We start from the raw sequence: 22,029 nt of genomic DNA on the forward strand, positions 1-22,029 counted from the left end.
GCCAGGACTCCACAGAGAAACCCTGTCTCAAAAAAACAAAACAAAACAAAACAGAACAAAAAAATACAAAATCAAAAACAAAAAGACCTGGATTAAAAGTGGGTCTTCTCACCTCAAATAATTTAATTCAGGAAAGTCCCTCAGGTGACTCCAGCAGCTCAGGTTTTAGTTAACTCCATGTGCAGTCAGTAGACAACCGAGAATAGCCATCATGGTGGTAGTCCTGTCGTCTCGTCAGTAAATAAGAAAGTCAAGGAAGCAAGGGAGAAGACTTAATATATGATGAGCACCCGTGTGACTGCAGACTCAGCTGAGTGTTTTACACTTTCACAACACAGTTTCCACCCCCTCTCTGGAACTTGCCATGATGACCAGGCTGGCCTCGCACTCACAGAGATCCTCCTGTCTCTGCCTTCTGAGTGCTGGGATTATCTTGATTGCTGGGACTAAAGTTAGGTACCACTACAGCCAGCCTAGCACAGTAGTCTCTAAGTCAGCTTTGGTATTATTGTTCTTTTTGTAATATTATAGCTGATGAACAAGAAATTAAGAGCAGGTACCATCTGGCTAGCCTATATAGCAAAGTCTAAAATGCTAGTCCAGGTCACGGCAGATGCTCAACACTCACCACACAATTCTGTCCCTTAAACACACATCCTTTCTCCTCTGGCTTCCTGATTTCTTCCTTTCAACATCTCTGCCATTGTCCTAGATCTTTCAGACATTTGGAAAATCACTTGGTTTTTTCCTTTAAACATTTTATTATTTCTTAGCTGGGTGGTACTGGTGCACGCCTTTAATCCCAGCACTTGGGAGGTAGAAGCAGGCAGATATCTGAGTATGAGGCCAGCTTGGTCTACACAGTAAGTTCCAGGACAGCCAGGGCTACACAGAAACCCTGACTCAAAAACTAAAAATAAGATAAAATAAAAACATTCTTATTTTTATGTGTATGGGTGTTTTGCTTGCATGTATGTCTGCACCACATGCATGCCTGGTGTCCACAGAGACCAGAAGAAGCAGCTGGCTCCTCTGAGACTCAAGTTACAGTTGTGAGCGGCATGTATGTGCTAGGGACTGAATCTGGGTCCTCGGAAAGGGCAGCCAGCATTCTGAATCAATGAGACATCTCTCTAGTCCCAGTTTTGTTCTTTTTGTTGCTGGTTTTGAAGCACAGTCTTATTCAGTGGCTCAGCCTTAGACTGAAGATCTTCTTCCCTCTGCCTTCTTGAGTGCTGGGATTACACCACACACTGCATAAAAATGTGTGCTCTGCACAAAACCTTCCCTTCACTAGGGATCAGACTGTTCTTGATTGAAGGTTGACAAAAAGCAAGAGATAATGCTCACGGATCTTTAGAAGCCCAGGAACTAGCCAGTGCTATGGCTCTGTTTAGCCCGTACAGTAGTTTGGTACTGAAGGGAGGTGCAAAGGGCTTTACGTGTGCCCCACTCAGCCTGACTCCTCATTCCTGTTTCCCCAAGGTTACCCCTTCAACGATGTGTGTCAGTGGTTCATCGACAGAGCCGACCTCATCTTTGTTGTCTTTGATCCCACCAAGTTGGATGTGGGTCTGGAGTTGGAGATGCTCTTCCGCCAACTGAAGGGCCGAGAGTCCCAGATAAGGATCATTTTGAACAAGGCTGACAACCTGGCCACACAAATGCTCATGCGGGTGTATGGAGCTCTCTTCTGGAGCTTGGCCCCTCTCATCAATGTCACAGAGCCTCCACGGGTTTATGTCAGCTCCTTCTGGCCTCAGGACTATAAGCCTGATACCCACCGGGAACTGTTCCTCAAAGAAGAGATCTCTCTCCTGGAAGACCTGAACCAGGTGATTGAGAACAGGCTAGAGAACAAGATTGCTTTTATTCGCCAGCATGCCATCCGAGTCCGAATTCACGCCCTTTTAGTTGACCGCTATCTGCAGACTTACAAGGACAAAATGACCTTCTTCAGTGATGGGGAACTGGTCTTTAAGGACATTGTGGAAGATCCTGATAAATTCTACATTTTCAAGACCATCCTGGCAAAGACCAACGTCAGCAAGTTTGACCTTCCCAACCGTGAGGCTTATAAGGACTTCTTTGGCATCAACCCCATTTCCAATTTCAAACTCCTCTCTCAGCAGTGCTCCTACATGGGGGGTTGCTTCCTGGAGAAGATTGAACGAGCCATCACACAGGAGCTCCCCAGCCTTCTGGGTAGCATTGGGCTTGGGAAGAATCCAGGTGCTCCTAACTGTGACAAAACAGGCTGTGGTGAGACTCCAAAGAATCGCTACAAGAAGCACTAGTTTCTGTGTAGCTATTCTTGGGTCCCCAATGGTGAATAAGCTTGTGTCCTAACTGTCTGAGAAGTCCTGGTTTGTTAACCCTTTGAGCCATACTGGTGACAATCAGTCTGCATTGGAGATTTGGGAGTTCACTGAGGCTGGTGAATCAGGGAAGGTTTTAGGGAGGAGAGTGGTAACTGTGAATCATATAGTGTGCTTGTCTTATTGCTTCAGTTAGAAGGCCTGACACAGGCCAAGTCAGTCTGCAAGGCTTCCCTTGCTTTTCCTGGGTCCTGTCTTGGAGAGACAGAGAGCAGCTAAATTCTAATGAATACTAAGATAATAAGGGTTAAATAAGCTAAACTCAGTGGAAATTTCCTGAATAATAGAGGGTTCTCAGCTCTGTGTCAACTCCTCACACACACAGCTTCTGTTCGACCCGTTTCTCCTTGGCTCCCTCCTAAAGCCTGGGTTAATTTTCAGAAGTAGACAGTCTCTTGAGTCTGATCTTCATTAATTTTGAGCCCAATCTTGGAATCTTCTCCCTGTTTTCCCAAGGGGTGGTGGCATCCAGAAAACTAAAACAGGAGTTTTCAAATTAGGGCGTTGATCTGCCACCCCAAGTATCATTTCATTGATGTCCCAGTTGGAGAGCTCAGACACTTAGTTGTCCCTAAGAGAAAGGTGAGTAGGTGATGTACCCAAGTACTTTCTCTCCTTACATGAGTTACCTGAAGGAACCAGAAGGGCTCAGGGGGTTAACTGGTTTGCAGTGTGTCTTTGTCTGTTGCATGTCTTGGAAAGCTCACTCAGATCACAGAGATGTTGGGTTTCAGAGGACAATGGAGACCTTGCTCCTAGTCCTTGAGGCTTCTCTGGACAGACATTCTCCCAAGTTTCTGGGGAAGCTGTTTCTACAGCTTCTCTGTGGGAGCACTTGACAGAGGACATGTCTCTTCTGGTTCCCAGAACCATGGTTTCTCTTTTCCTTTCTTCTCCATTCCCTGATGCATCAACTGAGAAAAAGTCCCTAGAATCAGAACCAGTGCCAACCCCTTGGCATTGGCATTGGTGCCAGATAAGGTCAGAGGTTCAGGTTCAACTTGAACTTCTGCAGATACCCACCGAATGCAGTCAGGACAGTCAGGACCTTCAAACACCAGTGAATGTGCACTTGGACAGTGTGTCCACTGTACAAGAGACAGCCAGGAGGATGACAGACTTGAGAGCACAGAGAGAGGACTCCCGAGATCCTTGCATGGCACACATACACTGCCACCTTGAAGTGCAGGGGAGGCAAGAAGCTCTGGGAGGTGAAGAGCTTTTTGATGGAGAAGGCAAGGTGAAGTTCAGCCTGCCTTGAGGGATTCCTCTGAGCACAGCCAGATGCTTTTTTGGGAGCAAGCTCTCCTGGGGGCCTTGACTGTGAGACATGGGTTGGGATTCACCAGCAACAGGGTGTCATCTGGAATAGAAGGAAAGTGGGAAGGAAGGCTGAGCCAAAGTTATTCTTTCTGAGGATCAAGTAGGTAGCATAAGCATATTGGTAATCAGTGGAGGCTACCACTGATTAGGAGTTTGTGTTTCTCTGACTTCTTAGCAGTCTGGTGTCCACTCCCGAGGAAGGTTGCTGCTTTGGCTCTATGTAGGGCCCAGGATCTGCCACAAATCAAAAGCTCCAGAGCTGCCAGGACACTGTTTCCAAGGTGTGAGTTCCTCCCATAAGAGTTATCCATGGAGCCTGGTGACTAGGGTAGATGAGCAGCAATCTGTCTTGGGTTTTTTCCAAACTACTCCTCTCTTCTCTCTATCATGTGCTCTCTGGAGAGACTGTCCTTCCCATCCTTCTCCTTCACACCCTTCATGCCTGTGGGTTTTGTGTGGCAAATCTGTTTTTCTCAATGCAAAAACTGGGGGGGAAAAGCTGAACTGTATGAATTCTGTCCTAGCTGTCGGTGCCTGCATGCTTAGAGGGAAGCAGGTGAAGTAAGGCCAATACGTCCTTACAGTATTTGCATCTGGGGGAAGGCACCTTACCAGTGGTACCTTCCTTTTGGATTTTTCTCCATCTATTTCTTCTTCGTCTCCATTCTGTTCCTCTCCTGCCCACAGGCCGCTGACAGTCACACAGGTTTAAGCACTCATTCTTTGCCCAGCTCTGCAGAGAAAGATGTTGAGCAGGATTCTGACTCTAGGAGGAGGGAGTTTCATCCCAGGAGAAACGTGGGATGCAGAGATTTCCTGAGGGGAACATCTGTGTCTGTGCCTGAACAATGGCGACCTTTCCAGTGTCCTTTCCATTCTGGTTTCATCAGGGAGAATGTCTCAATAAAGTTCCAATCTCTCCTCAATACCTTCGCCTTCTTCATTTTCTCCAGCCAGGTGAATGAGTATTTGAGTATTTTCTCTCTCTCTCTCTCTCTCTCTCTCTCTCTCTCTCTCTCTCTCTCTCTCTCTCTTTCTCTCTCTCTCTCTCAGACTTACTTATGTGTATGAGTGCTCTGTCTGCATGTACACCTGCATGCCAGAAGAGGGCATCAGATCCCATTACAGATGGTTGTGAGCCACCATGTGGTTGCTGGGATTTGAACTCAGGACCTCTGGAAGAGCAGCCAGTGATCTTAACCACTGAGCCATCTCTCCAGCACCCAGTATACTCATTTTCAAGTTTCTGGGGAATAATTTGGAAGTTAATAAATATCTGCCCCTGTTTTGCATGTTTTCTGGAGCCTCTTCTGGTAGTTCCTTTCAGCACCTAGCCTCCTGGTGTAGAAGATAATTCAGTCCATCAACAGCAGTATAGAGGCCAAGGCCCAATGTTGTATGATGGGAAACCCAAAGAACTTTTTCCTCTGTAGAACCTAGTTCATTATTTCTAATATCCAGGGCAGTGTCCCCCCAACTTTTTTTTTTAAACTAGAAATGTCTACCCCCCAGATTCTTCACAGAAGCAGCGTAGACAGTGGTACCCATTGGTTTCTGCCCACTATTATACAGCTAGCTGACGATCTCTGCGGCTGTGATGGATGGAGTAAGGTCTGTTGTGATATAAGGACGAGTACCTTCCTCTGGCTGTCCCGAAAAGTGTCCACTCCTCTACAGGTGTGGGCATGTGTATTTTGAACATGTCTTAACTCCCTGAGCCAGTACCCAACCTACCACATTTTACAGTTTCTGGTGTCCTGAAAAGAGCTGTACTCCCTTAATTTGGAAGCCTTCTGCTCTGGGATACTCCCAAGAGGATTCATAACCTGGTTTAAGAGCTAGTTTGAAAGGGAAAGATGTGGGCTCTGGGAAAGAGGCGGATGGTTAGAAAGAGCCCAAAAGGGAGATCAGGACCCATATGTCTAGGCCACACCCATACAGTTATGCCAGGAAGGGTGCCAGTCAGTGAGTGAGGCCAACGGGTTCTCTGGCTTGGGAGCATCTGATCCTAGAACTGGACAAGCTGGCCATGTTCTTCTCTTCCATGCTCACCTTATGTAGGTCTGCTTTGAACAACTCAACAACCCAGCCTGCTCACCTGCTGCAGCCTGGTCTCTCTCTCTCTCTTGCCCAGGCCAGAAACAAAGAGCTTTGCCTTAGAAGATGGAAGGCAAGCAACAAGGTCTTTTTCAAAGAGAAATACATGTAATAGGCTAAGTTCTCCCTCAAATTTGTTCTTTCCACAACTCAGGGTTGTCATTATGGGAGTGGAGAAAGAAACAGAAAGTGGGGGAGGTAGAGCCAAAGGCCATTCTAAACATAGTCAGGAAATGTGAGGGATGGGAAAGGAAAGAATAGTTGTGAGGACACACATACACACACACACACATGCACACAAGGGACTCAAAAAAGCATTCAAGTGAAGACCGAGGGAACTGAGAAGCCAGTGAAATGTGTGCTTTTTTGGCCAAAAGATGCCTAAGTATCTAGGACAGTGTTGGACACACAGTAACCCAGTAACCCTTCACTTGTATGCTACTGGAATGAATAAGTAGATGCTGGAGGAGAAGGTGACTCTGTGTGTGTGTGTGTGTGACTCTGTGTGTGTGTGTATGTGTGTATGTGTGACTGTGTGTGTGACTCTGTGTGTGTGAGACTATGTGTATATGTGTGACTCTGTGTGTGTGTGTGTGTATGTGTGTATGTGTGACAGTGTGTGTGACTATGTGTGTGTGACTCTGTGTGTGTGTGTGCACGCGCGTGCATGTGTGTACCTGGATGGGCCACCTAGGATGGAGATCCAGGAAGAGGCATTCAAAGAACGAGGCTTTGCAGGTGTGTCTTAGTCTTAGAAATCTCACAGGTACTGGCAATAGTTAATGCCAGTCCCCCTCAGTGACATGACATAAAGGTTGGGCTTTTCCTAATACAAAGAAATTGTTCTCTAGAAGATCATAAAGACAATGAGGAGGAGACAACAAAAAAACCTGACTAGTGGCCTAGAACTGTATGCAGGAAAGGTATGATCAGCAGGTATTGTCCTAAGGAAAATTCTCAAGCATAAAAAGGAACTTTCTCCACATCTGCTTGCACTCTGGGATGTGGTCTGTTTGCCTACAATGTGTCTAGGACCCAGCATGTGGAGTGACCATCAGGAAAAGAGTGTTTATAGAGAATTTCCTTTGTGCCAGAAACTGCTTCAGCCCTGTAGACAAAACCACACTTACATCTAACAAAGAGGCTGATCTCCTTATCTGTGTGTCCTGTGCTAAGCTGAGGCTGTATGTGCCTTGTTAAGTTAATCCTCACAACTCTCCTTAGTAGGGAGGCAGCAGGCTAGCAGAGTTCAGAAAGCACTGTAGTCACACTGCTTGGAATCGGTCCTGGGCTTGCTACAAGGTAGCCTTGGGCAAATGACTAAACTTCGTTTCAGTTTCCTTACTCATAACATGGAGATACTGTCAGTCCCTCCCTTCCAGGGCTGTGATGGGGAACCAATGGCTCGGGCATGGAATGTGCTTGACTTGACTTAGGACACGACCCACAGACACTACACAGTAAACTCTAGTCATTATTACTATGGTTAGTCATATTTTACTGATGAGACTGTCAGAGTGGCCAGGATAAAGGCATGTGTAAATGAGAGAGTTAGATTTCTACTGAATACCCAGCTCCCTGTGTGGCTCAGGCTGGGTTATTTGCTCAGAGTCACATTAAGTAATGATGACTTTCTGATCCCAAAGCCTTTTTCTCAAACTGGAGAAGATTTGCTTGAGGTTTTGAGTGGTCAATTAGTGCTTTGAATCATTTTATTTTTAAATTTGTTTATTTATTTATTTGGGGTGTGTGTGTGTGTGTGTATGTGTGTGTGTGTTTAGAGGACAACTTTTGAGAGTCTGTTCTTTCTTTCTACCATGTAGGTTCCAGGGATTGATTTCAGGTTATTAGCCAGCATAAAGTATCTCTGTGGGCTGAGCTAGCTTGCTATCCTTACTATACTCTTTTTCTTCTTCTCCTCTTCCTCCTCCTCATTATTATTGAAAATAGATTTTTATACAATATGTTCTGATTATATTTTCCCCTCTCCAACTCTTCCCAGATACTCAACCCACTAAAATATAGACCTTTTTCTCTTTCTCTCTCTCATTAGAAAACAAACAAGCATCTAAAAAACTAATAAGATAAAATAAAAACAAACCAGAGTATGAGAAAACAAACAAACAGAAAAAAAGAGCCAAAGAAAAATCTTAAGAAACACATACATTAGAAAAAGATCTTGCCGGGCGGTGGTGGCACACGCCTTTAATCCCAGCACTTGGGAGGCAGGGGCAGGCAGATTTCCGAGTTCGAGGCCAGCCTGGTCTACAGAGTGAGTTCCAGGACAGCCAGGACTACACAGAGAAACCCTGTCTCGAAAAACCAAAAAAAAAAAAAAAAGAAAAAAGAAAAAAGAAAAAGATCTTTTGAGATAGAATCTTACTATGTAGCCCAGGCTGACCTGGAACTTGCTAGGTAGCCTAGTCTGTCCTCAAATACATGGTCCCCCTGCCTTAGCTTCCCAAGTGGTGGGATTACAGGTGTGTGCCACTCAGGTCTAACTCTACTGTAGCCTATTACCACTGATGTGTGCTGACCTGGAGCCTTAACCCACCGTACACAGTATGCATTTCTCAAACACTAATAAAGGTGATTTTGAGCTTGGTGTGGTGTGTCTGTAAGCCCAGCACTCAGGAGGCTATAGTTTGAGATTGTCTCAAAAACAAACACAAAACAGCACATAGGAAAACTAAACCAACAACAATCACAAAACAAACAAAAACCCAAACAAAAGATTATGTTGTTATGAGTATGAAAATATCTGTTATATTTCCATTAATTCTAGTGCTAGAGACTTTCTCAGTATGATTTCAAAAGATTTGAAACTTTTCAGATTTACAAGGTATCATTTCTGACCTTGGGAAATAACTATGCAGTGCCAATCCAAGGCACAGGAGGGGCAGTGATCAGGGAAGATCCCCGGAGTGAGATGACATTTTCCAAATCATATCATCATCAGGACAAAAGACTTTCTTGCCCACTTGTTTTGAGATTCGGTCTTGCTATGTGGTCAGGCTGGTCTGGAATTGCTGGATTAAAGTGGTTTTCCTGCCTCAGTCCTCAAGTATTTTTTCCTTTTTGTCATTTGTAAAGAAAGAACCAATGAACTGAAATCACTAAATTTTTGTTTGAACAGTAATGAATTACCTTTGTTATTGAATACCCTTTGTTAAAGGGTATTTCCATGGAGTTAGGACTCTTCACTAGAATACCAGAAAAGGAGGTCAGACTTAGGGAGGGAACCCAACTTCAGCTACTCATTGATGGCTGGACAGGATCCTGGGGAAGGTGAGGGTTTATATTCACAGGAAGGTGACTGCTTGTGTGGCAGAGATGATGAAAAGGACAGATCAATCAAGGAGAGGAAACCAGGCTTTAAATGAAAAAGTCCCGGGAGTCTAGGCCACTTAAAGTTCCAGGGCAGAGAACAGCATGAAGAAACAGAAGATCCAGGAGTTTCCTGCCTGCCCCTGGGCCTGCTGGGTGGGACATATTGGAGTCTCTGTCTTCCCTTAATTCTGTTCCACTCCTAAGAGCTAAGGACCGGGAGGAGCAGCTCGGTCCATCAGCCAGACTGTAAGCTCCGGTTGGACCTTGCATCCATGTAGGCACGAAGGAAGCCCAATTCACGCCCGTCTCTGGTTCCCTGTGACATTTTGGGGTATCTCACTTCACAAAGCCAGTTAACAGGTGGCAGTGTTTGCGAAGGCAAGGATGCCATGTTACGATGTGTTCCTGCCCCTGTGGCCCTGGGAGGACACAGGACTGCTGCTGGTCCTCTGCCTCTCAATTCTCCACGGCCACAGGTGAAGAGATGCACTTCTGGAACGCATGGATTGCAGCTGGCATCTCTCTGTGGCCAAATCTGGTTCCTCTAAGACTACCAGAAACTGGCTGTATCTGGCCTTGGCCATCTTCCCCAGTTCGCCTCCTGATCTTAATGAGGAAAGTGAGGCCTGTTCTGAACCCGGGTCCTGAAGGTGGGGGAAGTAGGGCTCCTCACTGAACGTGGCCAGTCTCTCAAGCCAGGCTTCCTTCACTCAAATATGTCTTCCTGAGTTGTGTGTGTGTGTGTGTGTGTGTGTGTGTGTGTGTGGAAGGGGATGGTCACCACTTACGGTGCAGTCACTTGGCCCGGGCTCTACAGGAACCAGCCACAGAGCAAGCTGGGTCTCACGCGCAGGCAACCAGCTCCCAAGTCAGCAGTCGTGGTGCGCATGCGCACGGCCGCACTGCTCCGTCGCGCCCCCTAGCGGCCGTCTCTCCATGCGGCCCGTGCTGGCACAGCGCATGCGCAGACGTGGACCGGCGCTTCCTGAGTCGCCACTGAGTCTGGAGTGGGCGGTGACTGGGCACCGGGTCGCCAGATCTTTTCGAGACTCAGAGTCCCTTCAACTCCTTCGTGTCCGAGCCCGAGCTTTGTCTTGTATCCGAGACCTAGTGGGGCGTGAGGTAGTTGCTCGCCATTACCTCAGTGCCAGACGTCCCGTAGCTCCCGGACCTACCCGGGAAGCTTCCAGGCGGTCACCCTCACCCTCCAGCCCGAGGACACCTAGGAGCCCGAAGCCGGCCGAGTTACCCAGGGGACAAGGCTGTGTCCCGAAGGCCGGTGTTGCTGAGGCTCTGCCCTTCGGAAGCTGTGGCACTGATGACTTTGAAGCCCTGAGAGGATCTGCAAAGTTCTGATTTAGGACCCACAGAAGCCTTGAACTTGCTCAGAGTTACGTGCTGTGGAAAGTACATCATAGAGAATTTGGTGCTTGCTGTTTTTAGAGGGCTGTTTTCTCCTGGGCCAGCACCCCCACCCCCCGCCCCCAGCTAAAACAGGAAGTGAAGATTTTAAGAGATGATCCTAGGAGCTTGAAATTTAAGCTGACCTCCTCTGTCGTTAGCCACGAAGCTCTAGCCTTAAGTGGTGGTGCATGTCTTTAATCCCAGCACTTGAGAGGCAGGTAGATCTTTGTGAGTTCGGGCCAGCCTGGTCTACAAAGTGGGTTCCAGGACAGAGAAGCTCTATCTCAAAAAAACAAACAAAACCAAAAAAAAAAAAAAAACCAACGAAGCTCTGCCCTAACCCTGCCTATCTATTTTCCTCCACTTCAGTATGAGGGGATAGATACCACTCTCACGCCCGGCCCCAGTGAGACAGATGAAAATGACAGCTGTAGGATACCAGGGATAATGTGGTTGGGTTGGAATTTTTTGGGCTGTTCCCCAAATCATCAATTTTAGGAGCTGAAAGGACGTTAGAGATTCTGTAGTTGTTGCCTCAGGAAGCAAGCGCTGGCTGTGGTAGCTAATGCCTTTAGTTGTAGAATTAAAGAGAAGGCAGAATCAGGCTGAGATTTGCGAGTTTGAGGCCAGCCTAGTATACATAGTGAGTTCCAATACAGCTGGACTACATAGAGACCCTGTTTCAAAATAAGTAGGTAAACAAACCAAAGACAAACAGTCATAGCCTTTTACCATGTGTGAGGCACCCTCTCCTACAAATGTCCTCCTCAGAAAATAAAATGATTAGACTCTGTTTGGAACAAGCCCTGTGACAGGGATCTGAATTCAGAGCACTGTGTGTCTTCCATCAGGGTTCAGGTAAGCTCATTCAGCTCCAGAAGGCTGGGATTTCCCCAGCACAGAGACAAGTGTGGCTTCCCTGTGCAGGTCTGTGGAGAAAAAAACAGACACATTGCATGGCAGGGCTTACCAAAGGACTTTTGCTTTTCTTTTTATTTACTCGTGGGACTTGTCTAGGGGCAGCTACAGGACATCTGTATGAAGTCCTGTGTGTGTTGGCATCTCCCTTGCTGGGCTTGAGTAGGCCATCTTTAGGTTAAAAGAGCAAGTTTGGAAATCTGAAAAATTATCTTGGATTTGTGTTTGGTTTTCCTAGTGTAAGAGAGCTTTTGGAATTAAAAATGTGTCTGTCTGGAGCTATCTTTACCCACCTCCCGATTCCTGAGATCCTCCACAGTCTGGGCAGGGGCCCAGGGTGCTGCCTCTCCTCTCTGCTCGGCTCCTACTCCCCGTTCCACCCACAAGCTCAGTTCTGCTAATTGCATTTCTGGTGCTGCTGGAGGAACACTGAGTTCCTCGGGGATAAGCAACTACCAGTTTGGTGGGTAGTTTTACCAGCACCCCTAAGATGGTGTGTTGTAGAGTCAAGAGCTTTAAAGTCATTGCGCTCTTTCTCCAGGCTTCTTCAGAAGCTTTATTGACCTCTTCTTTCCTAGAGGGTTCGTTAACCTTCCCCCACCCTGTCTAACCCCCTCACCTAAGGAGGTCACAGAGTTCGTGTGCTACAAGTCTCACACTGTACTCCATGCCTCATATCATATTTATTAAATTCCACCGAAGTCCAGTATGCAGAAAGTAGGGACTTTGCCTAGAGAACTTACAAATTATTTATATTTAAAAATTTTTATTTACGAGTGTGCCATTTGTACATATCTGGGTGAGTATATGTGCATATGCATGTGTGGGTGCTCGGAGAGGTCAGAGGAGGGTGTGGGATCCTTCAGATGTGGAATTACAAGGAGCGGGGAGCTGCCCAACAGGGGCAGTCACTGCTCTTAACTGCTAAGCCATCTATCTTGCCAGCCCCTGCCTATAAGACTCTTAAATTGCCGGGCGGTGGTGGCGCACGCCTTTAATCCCAGTACTTGGGAGGCAGAGGCAGGCGGATTTCTGAGTTCGAGGCCAGCCTGGTCTATAGAGTGAGTTCCAGGACAGCCAGGGCTACACAGAGAAACCCTGTCTCAAAAAACCAAAAAAAAAAAAAAAAAGACTCTTAAATTTAAACATTTTAAAATGATTTTGAGAATTTCATTCATGAGTACACTGTGCTTACATCACCACCCCCTCCCTTTAACTCCTCCTGTTTCCTGCCAGGATACCTGACAACTACTACCTCCTCCTCCTTCCTCCCTCTCCTCTTCTTACTCCTCCTCTTTCCTCCTACTCTTCCCCACTTTTTCTACACACACACACACACACACACACACACACACACACACGGGGTGGGGGGAGAGAGAGAGTGAGAGAGAGAGAGAGAGAAAGGGGGGGGGGGGGGGGGGGGGGGGGGGGGGGGGGGGGGGGGGGAGGGAGAGAGAGAGAGAGAGAGAGAGAGAGACCCTATTAAGTCCGTTATAGAAATATTTGAAAGCCACAGATGTTATGAGCACAGCCAGCATTGATCTCATTCTACTTCAGAGCTCATCCTGACACACTTCACATTCAGAGCAAACCCTGTTGCTGGAGTTTGGTTTCATTTTGTACTCTGGCTGCTCAGAACCTCTTCCTTGTGCCATTGCCTGTGTCCCTAAGTCTTGGGCCTAGTGTACATGCTGTTGAACCTTATTTGTGGGTTTGCCTAATGTTTGACTCCATCTGTGGTCACATATATCCTACTATGCACTATTCTTGGCAGTCTTCTTTGTTTACGGGCCAGTTCATCTGTTTATAATGCTGACATCCAACCAGTTCTCGAAAACTCAGCACAGTTGACACCTTCCCACGGTGTGTTTCCAAGGTCAGGAGCTCAGCTTTGTGGACCTTCCCTACATTTACTACATTTTCCTTCTGTTACAGCAATATGGATATGCAACTTACTTTCTTTGTTGGTTGGGCTGAAGTAGGGAATGAGTCAGTGGATCTCTCCAGTTCCTAGTAGAAAAGATCTTATACTTTGAAAGCACTGGAGAATAAATGCATTCAGCTTTTTATAGTGGACAGTGTTAAGTTTCAAACCCTGGACAAAGCGCTGAGGTGCCTACTTAACATATCAAAGTGGGCCTGACCATCAAGTTCCCCCAGCGTTCCTCAGTCCCTACCTGTAACAGGGTAAGGCTGGCTTACTCCACCCTCTACCCTGAACTCTCCAGCCTATGGGGCTGGGATGCTCTTCCCTAAATAATCCAGCCATGTTGGTTATGTGCCCCTTTTGTACCTTTGCCCTCCTGGCTAATGTCCCTTCTCTCTCCCTTCCATCCCCTCCCTCTTTCCCCACATGGCCCAGCTCAGTCTGGCCATGTTCACTCTGGACTCTCTCAGATGTCTCCACCTCTGGCTATGCTCTCCCACATGTCTATAATAAACTTACTCCTCCGCCATACCCAAGAGTCCTGTCCTGTCCTGTCCTTTCCCTTTCTCTCTCTCTCTCTCTCTCAACTCTCTCTGAATCTTTTAAAAATATATATGTATTTACTTATTTGTATGTATATAAGTACTCTGTCTTCAGACACACCAGAAGAGGGCATCAGATCCCATCACGGATGGTTGTGAGCCACCATGTGGTTGCTGAAATTGAACTCGGGACCTCTGGAACGGCAATCACTCTCCTTCCCCTCCTCTTCCTCCTCCTCTTCCTCCTCCTTCTCCTCATCCTCTTCTTTTTTAATTCAAGAGAATTTACCAAATGAAGATGTTTCCCTTAATGTGGTAACTTTGTAAAAACAGCATTCAACTGTAAGATGAGTGTCTTGGTATTGACTAGGGTGAAGGAAGGGAAGAAGTCCCTTGTACTTTTATTGAGAGCTTCTGGAGGGATGATGAGACACCAGTGAGCCAGCAGGGGAGAGTAAATTGCTTGTTTCCTCTCCAGGTGGAACCCAACAGCTCCGTAGTTGTAACCTTTCACCCTAAAGTATACACTAGCTTTTCTGAGGCTATCTCCTTTATGTTTATTCAGACAGCAAACATCACTAGATTGACTTTATCACTGGGTATGAGGTAGGCCTTGCCCATAACTGCACCTCTCCTTTTCTGGGGCCTGAGTTGATTCAGAATATCCAATTCCCAAGACAGACAGATGCTGGGCCCCTTCAGCAGAGAATGTGGTGTGGGCTGGGGTGAGTCACCTGCTTTGTCACCGCCTACAGCATGGCTCAAAGCCCTTGAGAATCAAAACAGTTCCCTAGAGAGGCAGAGAAGGCTCTCCTTAGAGATAGCAGTTTGGGTTCCTGCAAGATCACAAATGTCCTTGTCCCGGTGGGTCAGAGTCCAGGTCAGCGAGGGCCATGTGGTTAGACAGCTACCCTAAAGAGGAATTCCCTTTCTGGACAGCAGAGGACTTAGAGTCTTACTTGGGCTCTGCCAGGAGCTTACTGTTTCCATGAAGGAAGGACATAAACACTCTCTCTCTCTCTCTCTCTCTCTCTCTCTCTCTCTCTCTCTCTCTCTTTTAAAATCACCTTCAGTCCCATTGTGCTATGGATAGAAGGGTTACATGAAGTAAAAATCTCTTCTCCTCCCAGCCACAATAGTGTCCCAAGTCTCTAAGTATAAGCTATGGTAATAAATGAAATGCCAAGACGCTTTTTGTAGCACAGAAGAGACTAAGTCTGCCTTCCAGGGTGGAAGTGAGCAAGTGAGATTGAATTTAACTGGAGAGGGCACTTGAGTTAGGCCTTAAGACCAGAACTCAGCCTCTGGCGGTGTTAGGTACTATCGTGCCAATGGAATGTGGAGGGGGTAAGGGTGAGGAGAGGTCAGACTTGAAGGTCTCTCAGGGTCTAGTAGAAAAAGGCCTTTATGCCGGGCAGTGGTGGTGCACGCCTTTAATCCCAGCACTTGGGAGGCAGAGGCAGGTGGATTTCTGAGTTCGAGGCCAGCCTGGTCTACAGAGTGAGTTCCAGGACAGCCAGGGCTGCACAGAAAACTCTGTCTCGAAAAAAAAAAAAAAAAAAAAGGCCTTCACAGGTGATGTAGATTTGGGGCCTTGTCCTGAGGGCACAGGAAGGACACTGAACTGCTTTATTAATATTAGAATTATTAGTATTGATACTTTTAGTGCTGGACATTTACATACTATGCAAGGACTCTGCTAACTGAAATACATCACCAGGCCCCTCTCCCTTTTTCAGAAGAAATTGAGACAAGATCTTACTGAATTGTCTATGTTGGCCTTGCATGCTTTCTCCCTTGGCCTCCTGACCTGGGATTGCAGGTGTACATCATCCTGCCTAGTTTTCATGTTTAAGGAAAAGACGTGGTTATATCTGTGTTGTAGAAAGAGCCCCATGACAGAAAATGTGGGGAATGAATTGGAAGAGTCAACGATAGATAGATAGATAGATAGATAGATAGATAGATAGATAGATAGATAGAAAGAATACAATAGAAAAGAAAATTTGAGGCCCTTAACTACAGGGCTAGAAGAGAAGAGTGGAGTGCACAGGATTATCTAAAACCAATATTGTGTGCCCTGAACTCATGGCCCCTGGTGGGTTTTTGTATATGTCTCCTTCCTCAAGCAGCCTTGACTCTCATGACTTCAAGAACGATCATAGGGGTCTGTGACCTATTTGGATTTTGAACCTATTCCATTTCCCTGTTCTATTTACCAACACTTCAGATAATCTCATATATGTCTTCAGTGATGGCTTGGTTGCCTGGCATTGGACTTGGGACTCTGGGTTGGTCATGAGATTTCTGCTGTCCTTTTTTTTTTTTTTTTTTCCCAAAAGGAAGGATCAGACACTGGTCTCATTGTAAGATGCTGACAAGCAAGAACTTGAAAACACTGGATTAATAACCAAGTTTGGGATCTCAGTCTTAAGAGAGATTGGAAGGTGAAATTCAAGACAGCTCTATGTGGGGACCAGGCATGTCTGAGAACCCTGGTTTAAATTTAAATTAGTTATATAAAATGTAATCAGAAAATCAAAGGTGCATGGCTTATCAATATCTCACTGTTGCTTCTTGGCTGCCCTTGCTTGTTCTATTTGTTCATGAAGCTGTCTGTCATCTAATGATGCTTGGGCCGACAGACTTTAGAAGTCAATCAACAAATAGGCTCTTGCTACCTATGGTGTCCTACTTAGCCTTAATTGTCAATTTGACACAGCCTAGAGTTATCTGAGAGGAAAGCCTTGATTGGGAAACTGCCTAGATTAGATTGGCCTGTGGGCATGGGTAGGGGATTGTCTTGATTGTTAATTGATGTAGGAGGCCAAGCCCACTGTGGGTGGTACCATCTCTCCATAGGTGGTCTAAGGCTACATAAGACGGCAGAAGCCAGGATGCAGCATTTCTCCAGGAGTTCTCCCTCAAGTTCCTATCCTGATTTCCCTTGTAGATATACCGTGACCCAGAAACATAAGATGAAATAAATATTTTTCTCCCCTAAATTGCTTTTGGTTAGAATACTTTATCATAGTAACAGAGAGGAAAATAGAACACATGATTAATTTAATGATGGATACTATAGTGCATAGCTGGGGTAGGATATAGATACCCCCTTGGTTAAGTTCTCAAGGAAACAGGAGACACTATTATTATTTTATTTTATTCGAATTGGGGATATTAACACCATGAAAACCAATTAAAGCACAGAAAAGTAGACAGGTTGGCATGGGTGGAACAGACTACAGGTACCATAGACTCTGAGGAAAAAGAAGAAAGGAGTTAAGTCTTTCCGTCTTCTCAAGTTGCAAGTTGGATCTACTGAAATCGACCTCAGAGGTCTGAGCCAGATCCAACTAGTTATAGCAGCACTCTACCTGGTCTCTATGAGGCTAAGGCCCTGCTGTGCAAACGTTCACCCCTGTTTCCTTAGTTTGCATTCCCCAGAAACCAAGATTTCCCATCCATCCTGCGAGGTTCAGGCATCCATCCTTCGAGATTCAGAGCAAACACCTCTGTTGTTTTTCTTCCATGAAGATTCTTCTCTTTCTTTCCGGGATGGGTGCTGTCTTTTCTGCTTCTCCCCAGCCCTTTGCTGATCCATGAGTTTGTGTTTTCAGCATTTCCATTAGATGGTGAGGTGATTGTTAGCAGGGCACATGAGCGGCTCTTTTCTCTAACTGAGGAGTCTAGACTAGAGTGGATGCTCACTCAAATTGTTTGCTTAAGATAGTTAAACAGATTTCGTTCTCTCTGCCATGTCAGCTATATCAAATTAGTTCTATAAGATTAATACTAAAATCAAAATGGAATGTTCCTGTTTTCTGAGTCCAGTTTCTGGCAGGAGACATAAAGAGTCTTTGGGGACTTAGTTTGGTGGCAGGTCACTTGGCTATAGAATTGAAGGCAATAGGTTTGATTTCCAGTCTCCCAAACAACAACAAACCCCAAGATACAGAGAGGTGAAGTTAAAATGATTTAAATTAGGGTTTGTATACACATACAAGATGAGTGTTCTGTCCAGTCTCCTCTTGGTCTTGCCCTCTCAGGACCAAAGGGACAATAATGGGGTATGAGAGCCCAGAAGGCTTTTCCTTACAGCATGGAGCTAGAGAACTGGGGCCAAGTTCTGATGGCTCTTTGGTGACATTATTGGTGCCTCCCTAACCTGATGGTATATAGACCAAATAAGAAGAAAAGTAAATTCTTTAGGATACAAAGCTTTACTTGTATATTAGGCAAAGACTTCTTCCTGCTTCCTGCTAAGTAAGCCCTGAGTCACTGTCCCCACATCCTCAACCTTTCCTTTCTGTAAAGAAAGTCCTCACATACTAGCCACGAATACCTGCTTGAAATAATTGAGTCTCTGTTTATACCCAAAGGGCAGATCCAAAATAGTCAGAGAAGAACATGTTTGGTTTTTTTTAAACTCATATTTGTTTTGTTTTGTTGAGACAGGATTTCTCTATGTAGCTAGAACTACTGACTGTCCTTTAACTCACCATGTAGACCAGGCTGGTCTTGAACTTACAGAGATTCTCTTGCCTGTGCCTCCCAAGTGCTAGGATTAAAGGTATGTACCACCATGACTGGCACATTCTTTAAGGTTTATGCTTAATTTTGTGCACATTTGTATAGTCCAAGCATAAGGACCACAGCAGCTTAATTTTTACCTATCTCTACAGTACAGTTTGGTGCAGATGTCCTCAGATACCAGAGCTGGCGAGTTCTCTCTCTGGAGCTAGAGTTACAGGTGATTGTGAGCTGCCTGCTGTGGGTGCTGGAAATTGAACTCAGGTCCTCTGGGAGAGCAGTGTGTGTTCTGAATCACTGAGTCATTATTCCAGCATCTAGATCGTGTGTGTGTGTGTGTGTGTGTGTGTGTGATGGGTTTCCACACATGAATGCATGTACATACTGTAGAATACTTGACAAGGAATATATGTGGAAGTTAGAGGACAACTTTTGGGAGTCAGGGACTCAGGTCAACAAGCTTGGTGGTAAATGACTTTACCCACTGAGTCATCTTGCTGGCCCAAAGAATACGTATTATTATGTTTTGCTTTGTTGGCCTTCCACTCTGAGCCTAGTTTCTTTACCTCTAACGAGGAGATAATGGTATCTGTCCTACCCACCTGTAGGGCTACTGGGAGGATCAAGTGAGACAAAGAATGTGACAGCCTACATGCTGCCGGCATCTGTACAAATGCTATAGGTTTAGTTTTGAATCTCTGCTTGAGGGTTTTGCCAAGACTGTTACACATCTAGACAGTGACATCATGTGGATGTTATTGCAGCCCAGGGTGGGGCACAGAAGACAGATCTAGAGTCATGAGGGCAGGCTAGAATGTAAAAGGGAGCTCCACCCATTGCCTGCCTGCAGAAGACCTGAGTCTGTTGTCATTCCTTTCTCCAGCTCCTGAACAGTCAAAGATGTGCTCTTCTGTGCTGGAAAATGATCTGATGGTGGGTCAAGTGATGGGTATTCGAGATAAGAATTTTGTTCAACAAAATATAGGCATTGCATTTTGTGAGACCTCCTCATTGCCTCCTTCCTCATTTTCTCTGTGTTTGCAAATTCTACTTGTAAATTAACATGAAAAACTAGGACTCGATTCAGAGAAATGTCTGACTTGTACATAAGGATGACTGGCCAGCTTCAGAACCTGAGAGTTACTAGGTTTGTGGATTCCACGTGGCCATGAAGCAAGGGTGTGTGTGCCCATAACCAGACAATTTTTGAACACCTTAGTCAGTTCTGCTGGTCACTGGAGCAGAAAGAAAATGGCTTTGTTAACAAAGACTTGTATTTATTGTGTTTGTTCTGGGCGTTTAGGGGAACAAGATAAAGGAAGTTATGACTTCTGAGTTAGCAATTTTTAACAGAATGGTTAAGATAGTGACTGGAGGCTCGGGGGAATCCCGGTTGCAGGCAGCTTCTGCAGAGGGCCAAGGGCGTGGTAGAGAATAACTGACTTGGAAGACAAGCAGAGGCGGGATAATCCTCAGAAGTTGTAGGGTGGGGACGCTGTCTAGTGGGGGTGGAAGTGTGAGGAAACACAGGCGACTGTGGACACTTGCTTTCCTCAAGCTGTCTCCTCTCTGACCCAGTCAGTTTTCTGGCCCAGTTGTTGCATTACAAAACGCCACAAGCTCAGCAACTTAAAAGACGGCATCCATTTGTGACGTCGAAGTTCTGGAGGTCAGAAACCCAGGCATGGGGCTAGGGATGCAGTTCAGTTAGTGGAATGCTTGCCCAGCGTGCAAAGACCCCTGGGTAATCCTCAGTTCGAAAGAAATTGAATGCATTAGCAGATGGGTGCAACCCAGGGTGTCAAGGTGAGAGGGTTATAAATTGAAAGTCATCCTCAGCTTATCAGACAGTTCAAGATTGGCCTGAGCTACACAAACCAGCCACCCACCATCTCCACAAAGAACAAAAAAGAAGCCTTCAGGCATAGCTTACTTTTTCTTGAGTTCCCTGCTTTGGACATCACAAAACTTAATCAACTTGTGTGCAGTCTGGGTAGTTGTCTGGAAGCTCTGGAAAATGATCTCAGGCCTGCCTCTGAGCTCACTGAAGCCATGGTGGAGTTCATGTCCTTGTAGTTGAGGACCTGACCTCCCTGCTTTCCTGGTAACTGTCATCTGGAGTTGTTCTAGGCTCCCAGAGGCTACTCACACACCTTCTCTTTGTGGTCCCCCTCCATCAGCAACCTAGCAATCTCAAACCTCTCTCATGTCTTGAGCCTCTCACTTCCTTTCATATCTTCTGGAAGAAATGGTCTGCTTTGGAGGGTTCATGTGATTGGATGACCTGTCTGGAGGGCCTCCTTTGGGTCAGCTCTAAGTCACCCGATTAGGAACTTGAATTATACCTGCAGATATCCCCTTTGCTGGGCATCCTAGCGTAATCACAGACTTGGGAAGGGAGTAAGAAATCTTGCAGTCAGGAAATTTGAGTTTCTGCCTGTCACAGATAAATGAGAAAGCAAGGCTCATGGGGCTAGCCTTAGGGCTGTACAGAAAGGTAGAAGAGAAGATGGAAGCTACAGATGACAAGCGGTGAGTCAAGCAGTTTCGTCAGAAGCACGGTCACCCTCACAGCAAAACTAAAAGCAGGCGTCTTTTACTTGCCTCATTTTTTGTTGCAACACTGAAGACAAAGACAAGAAGGTAGCTACTCAATGACAGCTCAGAGCAACTCCAGAGCTTCTGCCTTTGATACTATTCTGTAGAGCAAAGCTCAGGAACCGTACCTGGGTCTGGAAGAGGTGCAGATAGTAGAGGTCATTAGTAGAAGTATTCCCAGTTCATCTGTTTATAGAAAGGATAGCCCATTTCCGTGTGGAGTCAAACACTCAGCATCCTTGGACTGCACAAATCCTGCCTTTTACCTACAGAAAACCTGGTTGTCCCAGTAAGGAGAGGTGAGAGTCATCCCTGCTGTATATTTGGATGCCTGGTTACTGATTAAAGAACATGGGGAGAGCTGAGGACCCATTTAGATCGAAACAGGGCAAGGGAGGAGAGATCCGACACCAGCCAGTAGCAGCCTCCAGAGTCGGGTATGGAAACCTTTGCACCAAGTGTTATGGGCAGCACTCAGTGTTCAGGTTGGTTTTGTATTTCTAAAAAGGCTCTGACTTTGAGAAAATCAATTCAACTTCAAATTATTCTTGGAAGGCACTTTGATAAAGAAGGCTGAGGAAAGTTTTTTGTTTGTTTGTTTGTTTTTTGAGTATATTTGTTTAAAGGGTCCCCAATTGATGGGAAAACAATGCTTCTGTGCTTTTCTCTCTAAGTTTATTTGTTTTTATTTATGTCCATGTCTGTGTGCCTGCCCATCTGTGTATGCACTACATGTATGCAGGTGCACTGGGGGGCCAGAGAGGGCATCGGATCCCCTGGAACTGGCATTACACGTGGTTATGAGCCACCATGTGGGTGTCAGGCATTGAGCCCAGGTTCTTTGCAAGAGCAGCAAGTGCTCTTGACTCCTAAGCCATCTCTCCAGCCTCATTTTTTTTTTTTTGGAGAACTATTGTTCTTTAATAAAAACAGCGCTGGTTGTGTCTGTGCGCAGTTTATTTTTTTATTTTTTATTGGT

General features: G+C 45.8%; 1 protein-coding gene and 1 long non-coding RNA gene across 2 annotated transcripts in view; one reads left to right on the top strand and one right to left on the bottom strand.

Moving 5' to 3' along the window:
• Srl (sarcalumenin) overlaps positions 1 to 4,627 on the top strand; it is a 55,560-nt gene extending 50,933 nt beyond the window's left edge. The window contains exon 6 of the mRNA XM_028788402.1: positions 1,486 to 4,627. Coding sequence (XP_028644235.1) covers positions 1,486 to 2,297 — 812 coding nt within the window. The 3' untranslated portion in view covers positions 2,298 to 4,627. The remainder of the gene's footprint in view (positions 1 to 1,485) is intronic.
• LOC114639612 lies at positions 3,687 to 9,986 on the bottom strand. The gene is made up of 3 exons (XR_003714029.1): positions 9,917 to 9,986; positions 4,314 to 4,434; positions 3,687 to 3,741 (listed from the first exon to the last, which is right to left on the bottom strand). It is a non-coding gene; the product is annotated as an uncharacterized LOC114639612 (long non-coding RNA).
• Positions 9,987 to 22,029: the final 12,043 nt, after the last annotated feature.

The sequence above is a fragment of the Grammomys surdaster genome, unplaced genomic scaffold (assembly GCF_004785775.1).
Source record: "Grammomys surdaster isolate TR1022 unplaced genomic scaffold, NIH_TR_1.0 125745, whole genome shotgun sequence".
In the NCBI taxonomy this organism is placed as follows: Eukaryota; Metazoa; Chordata; class Mammalia; order Rodentia; family Muridae; genus Grammomys; species Grammomys surdaster.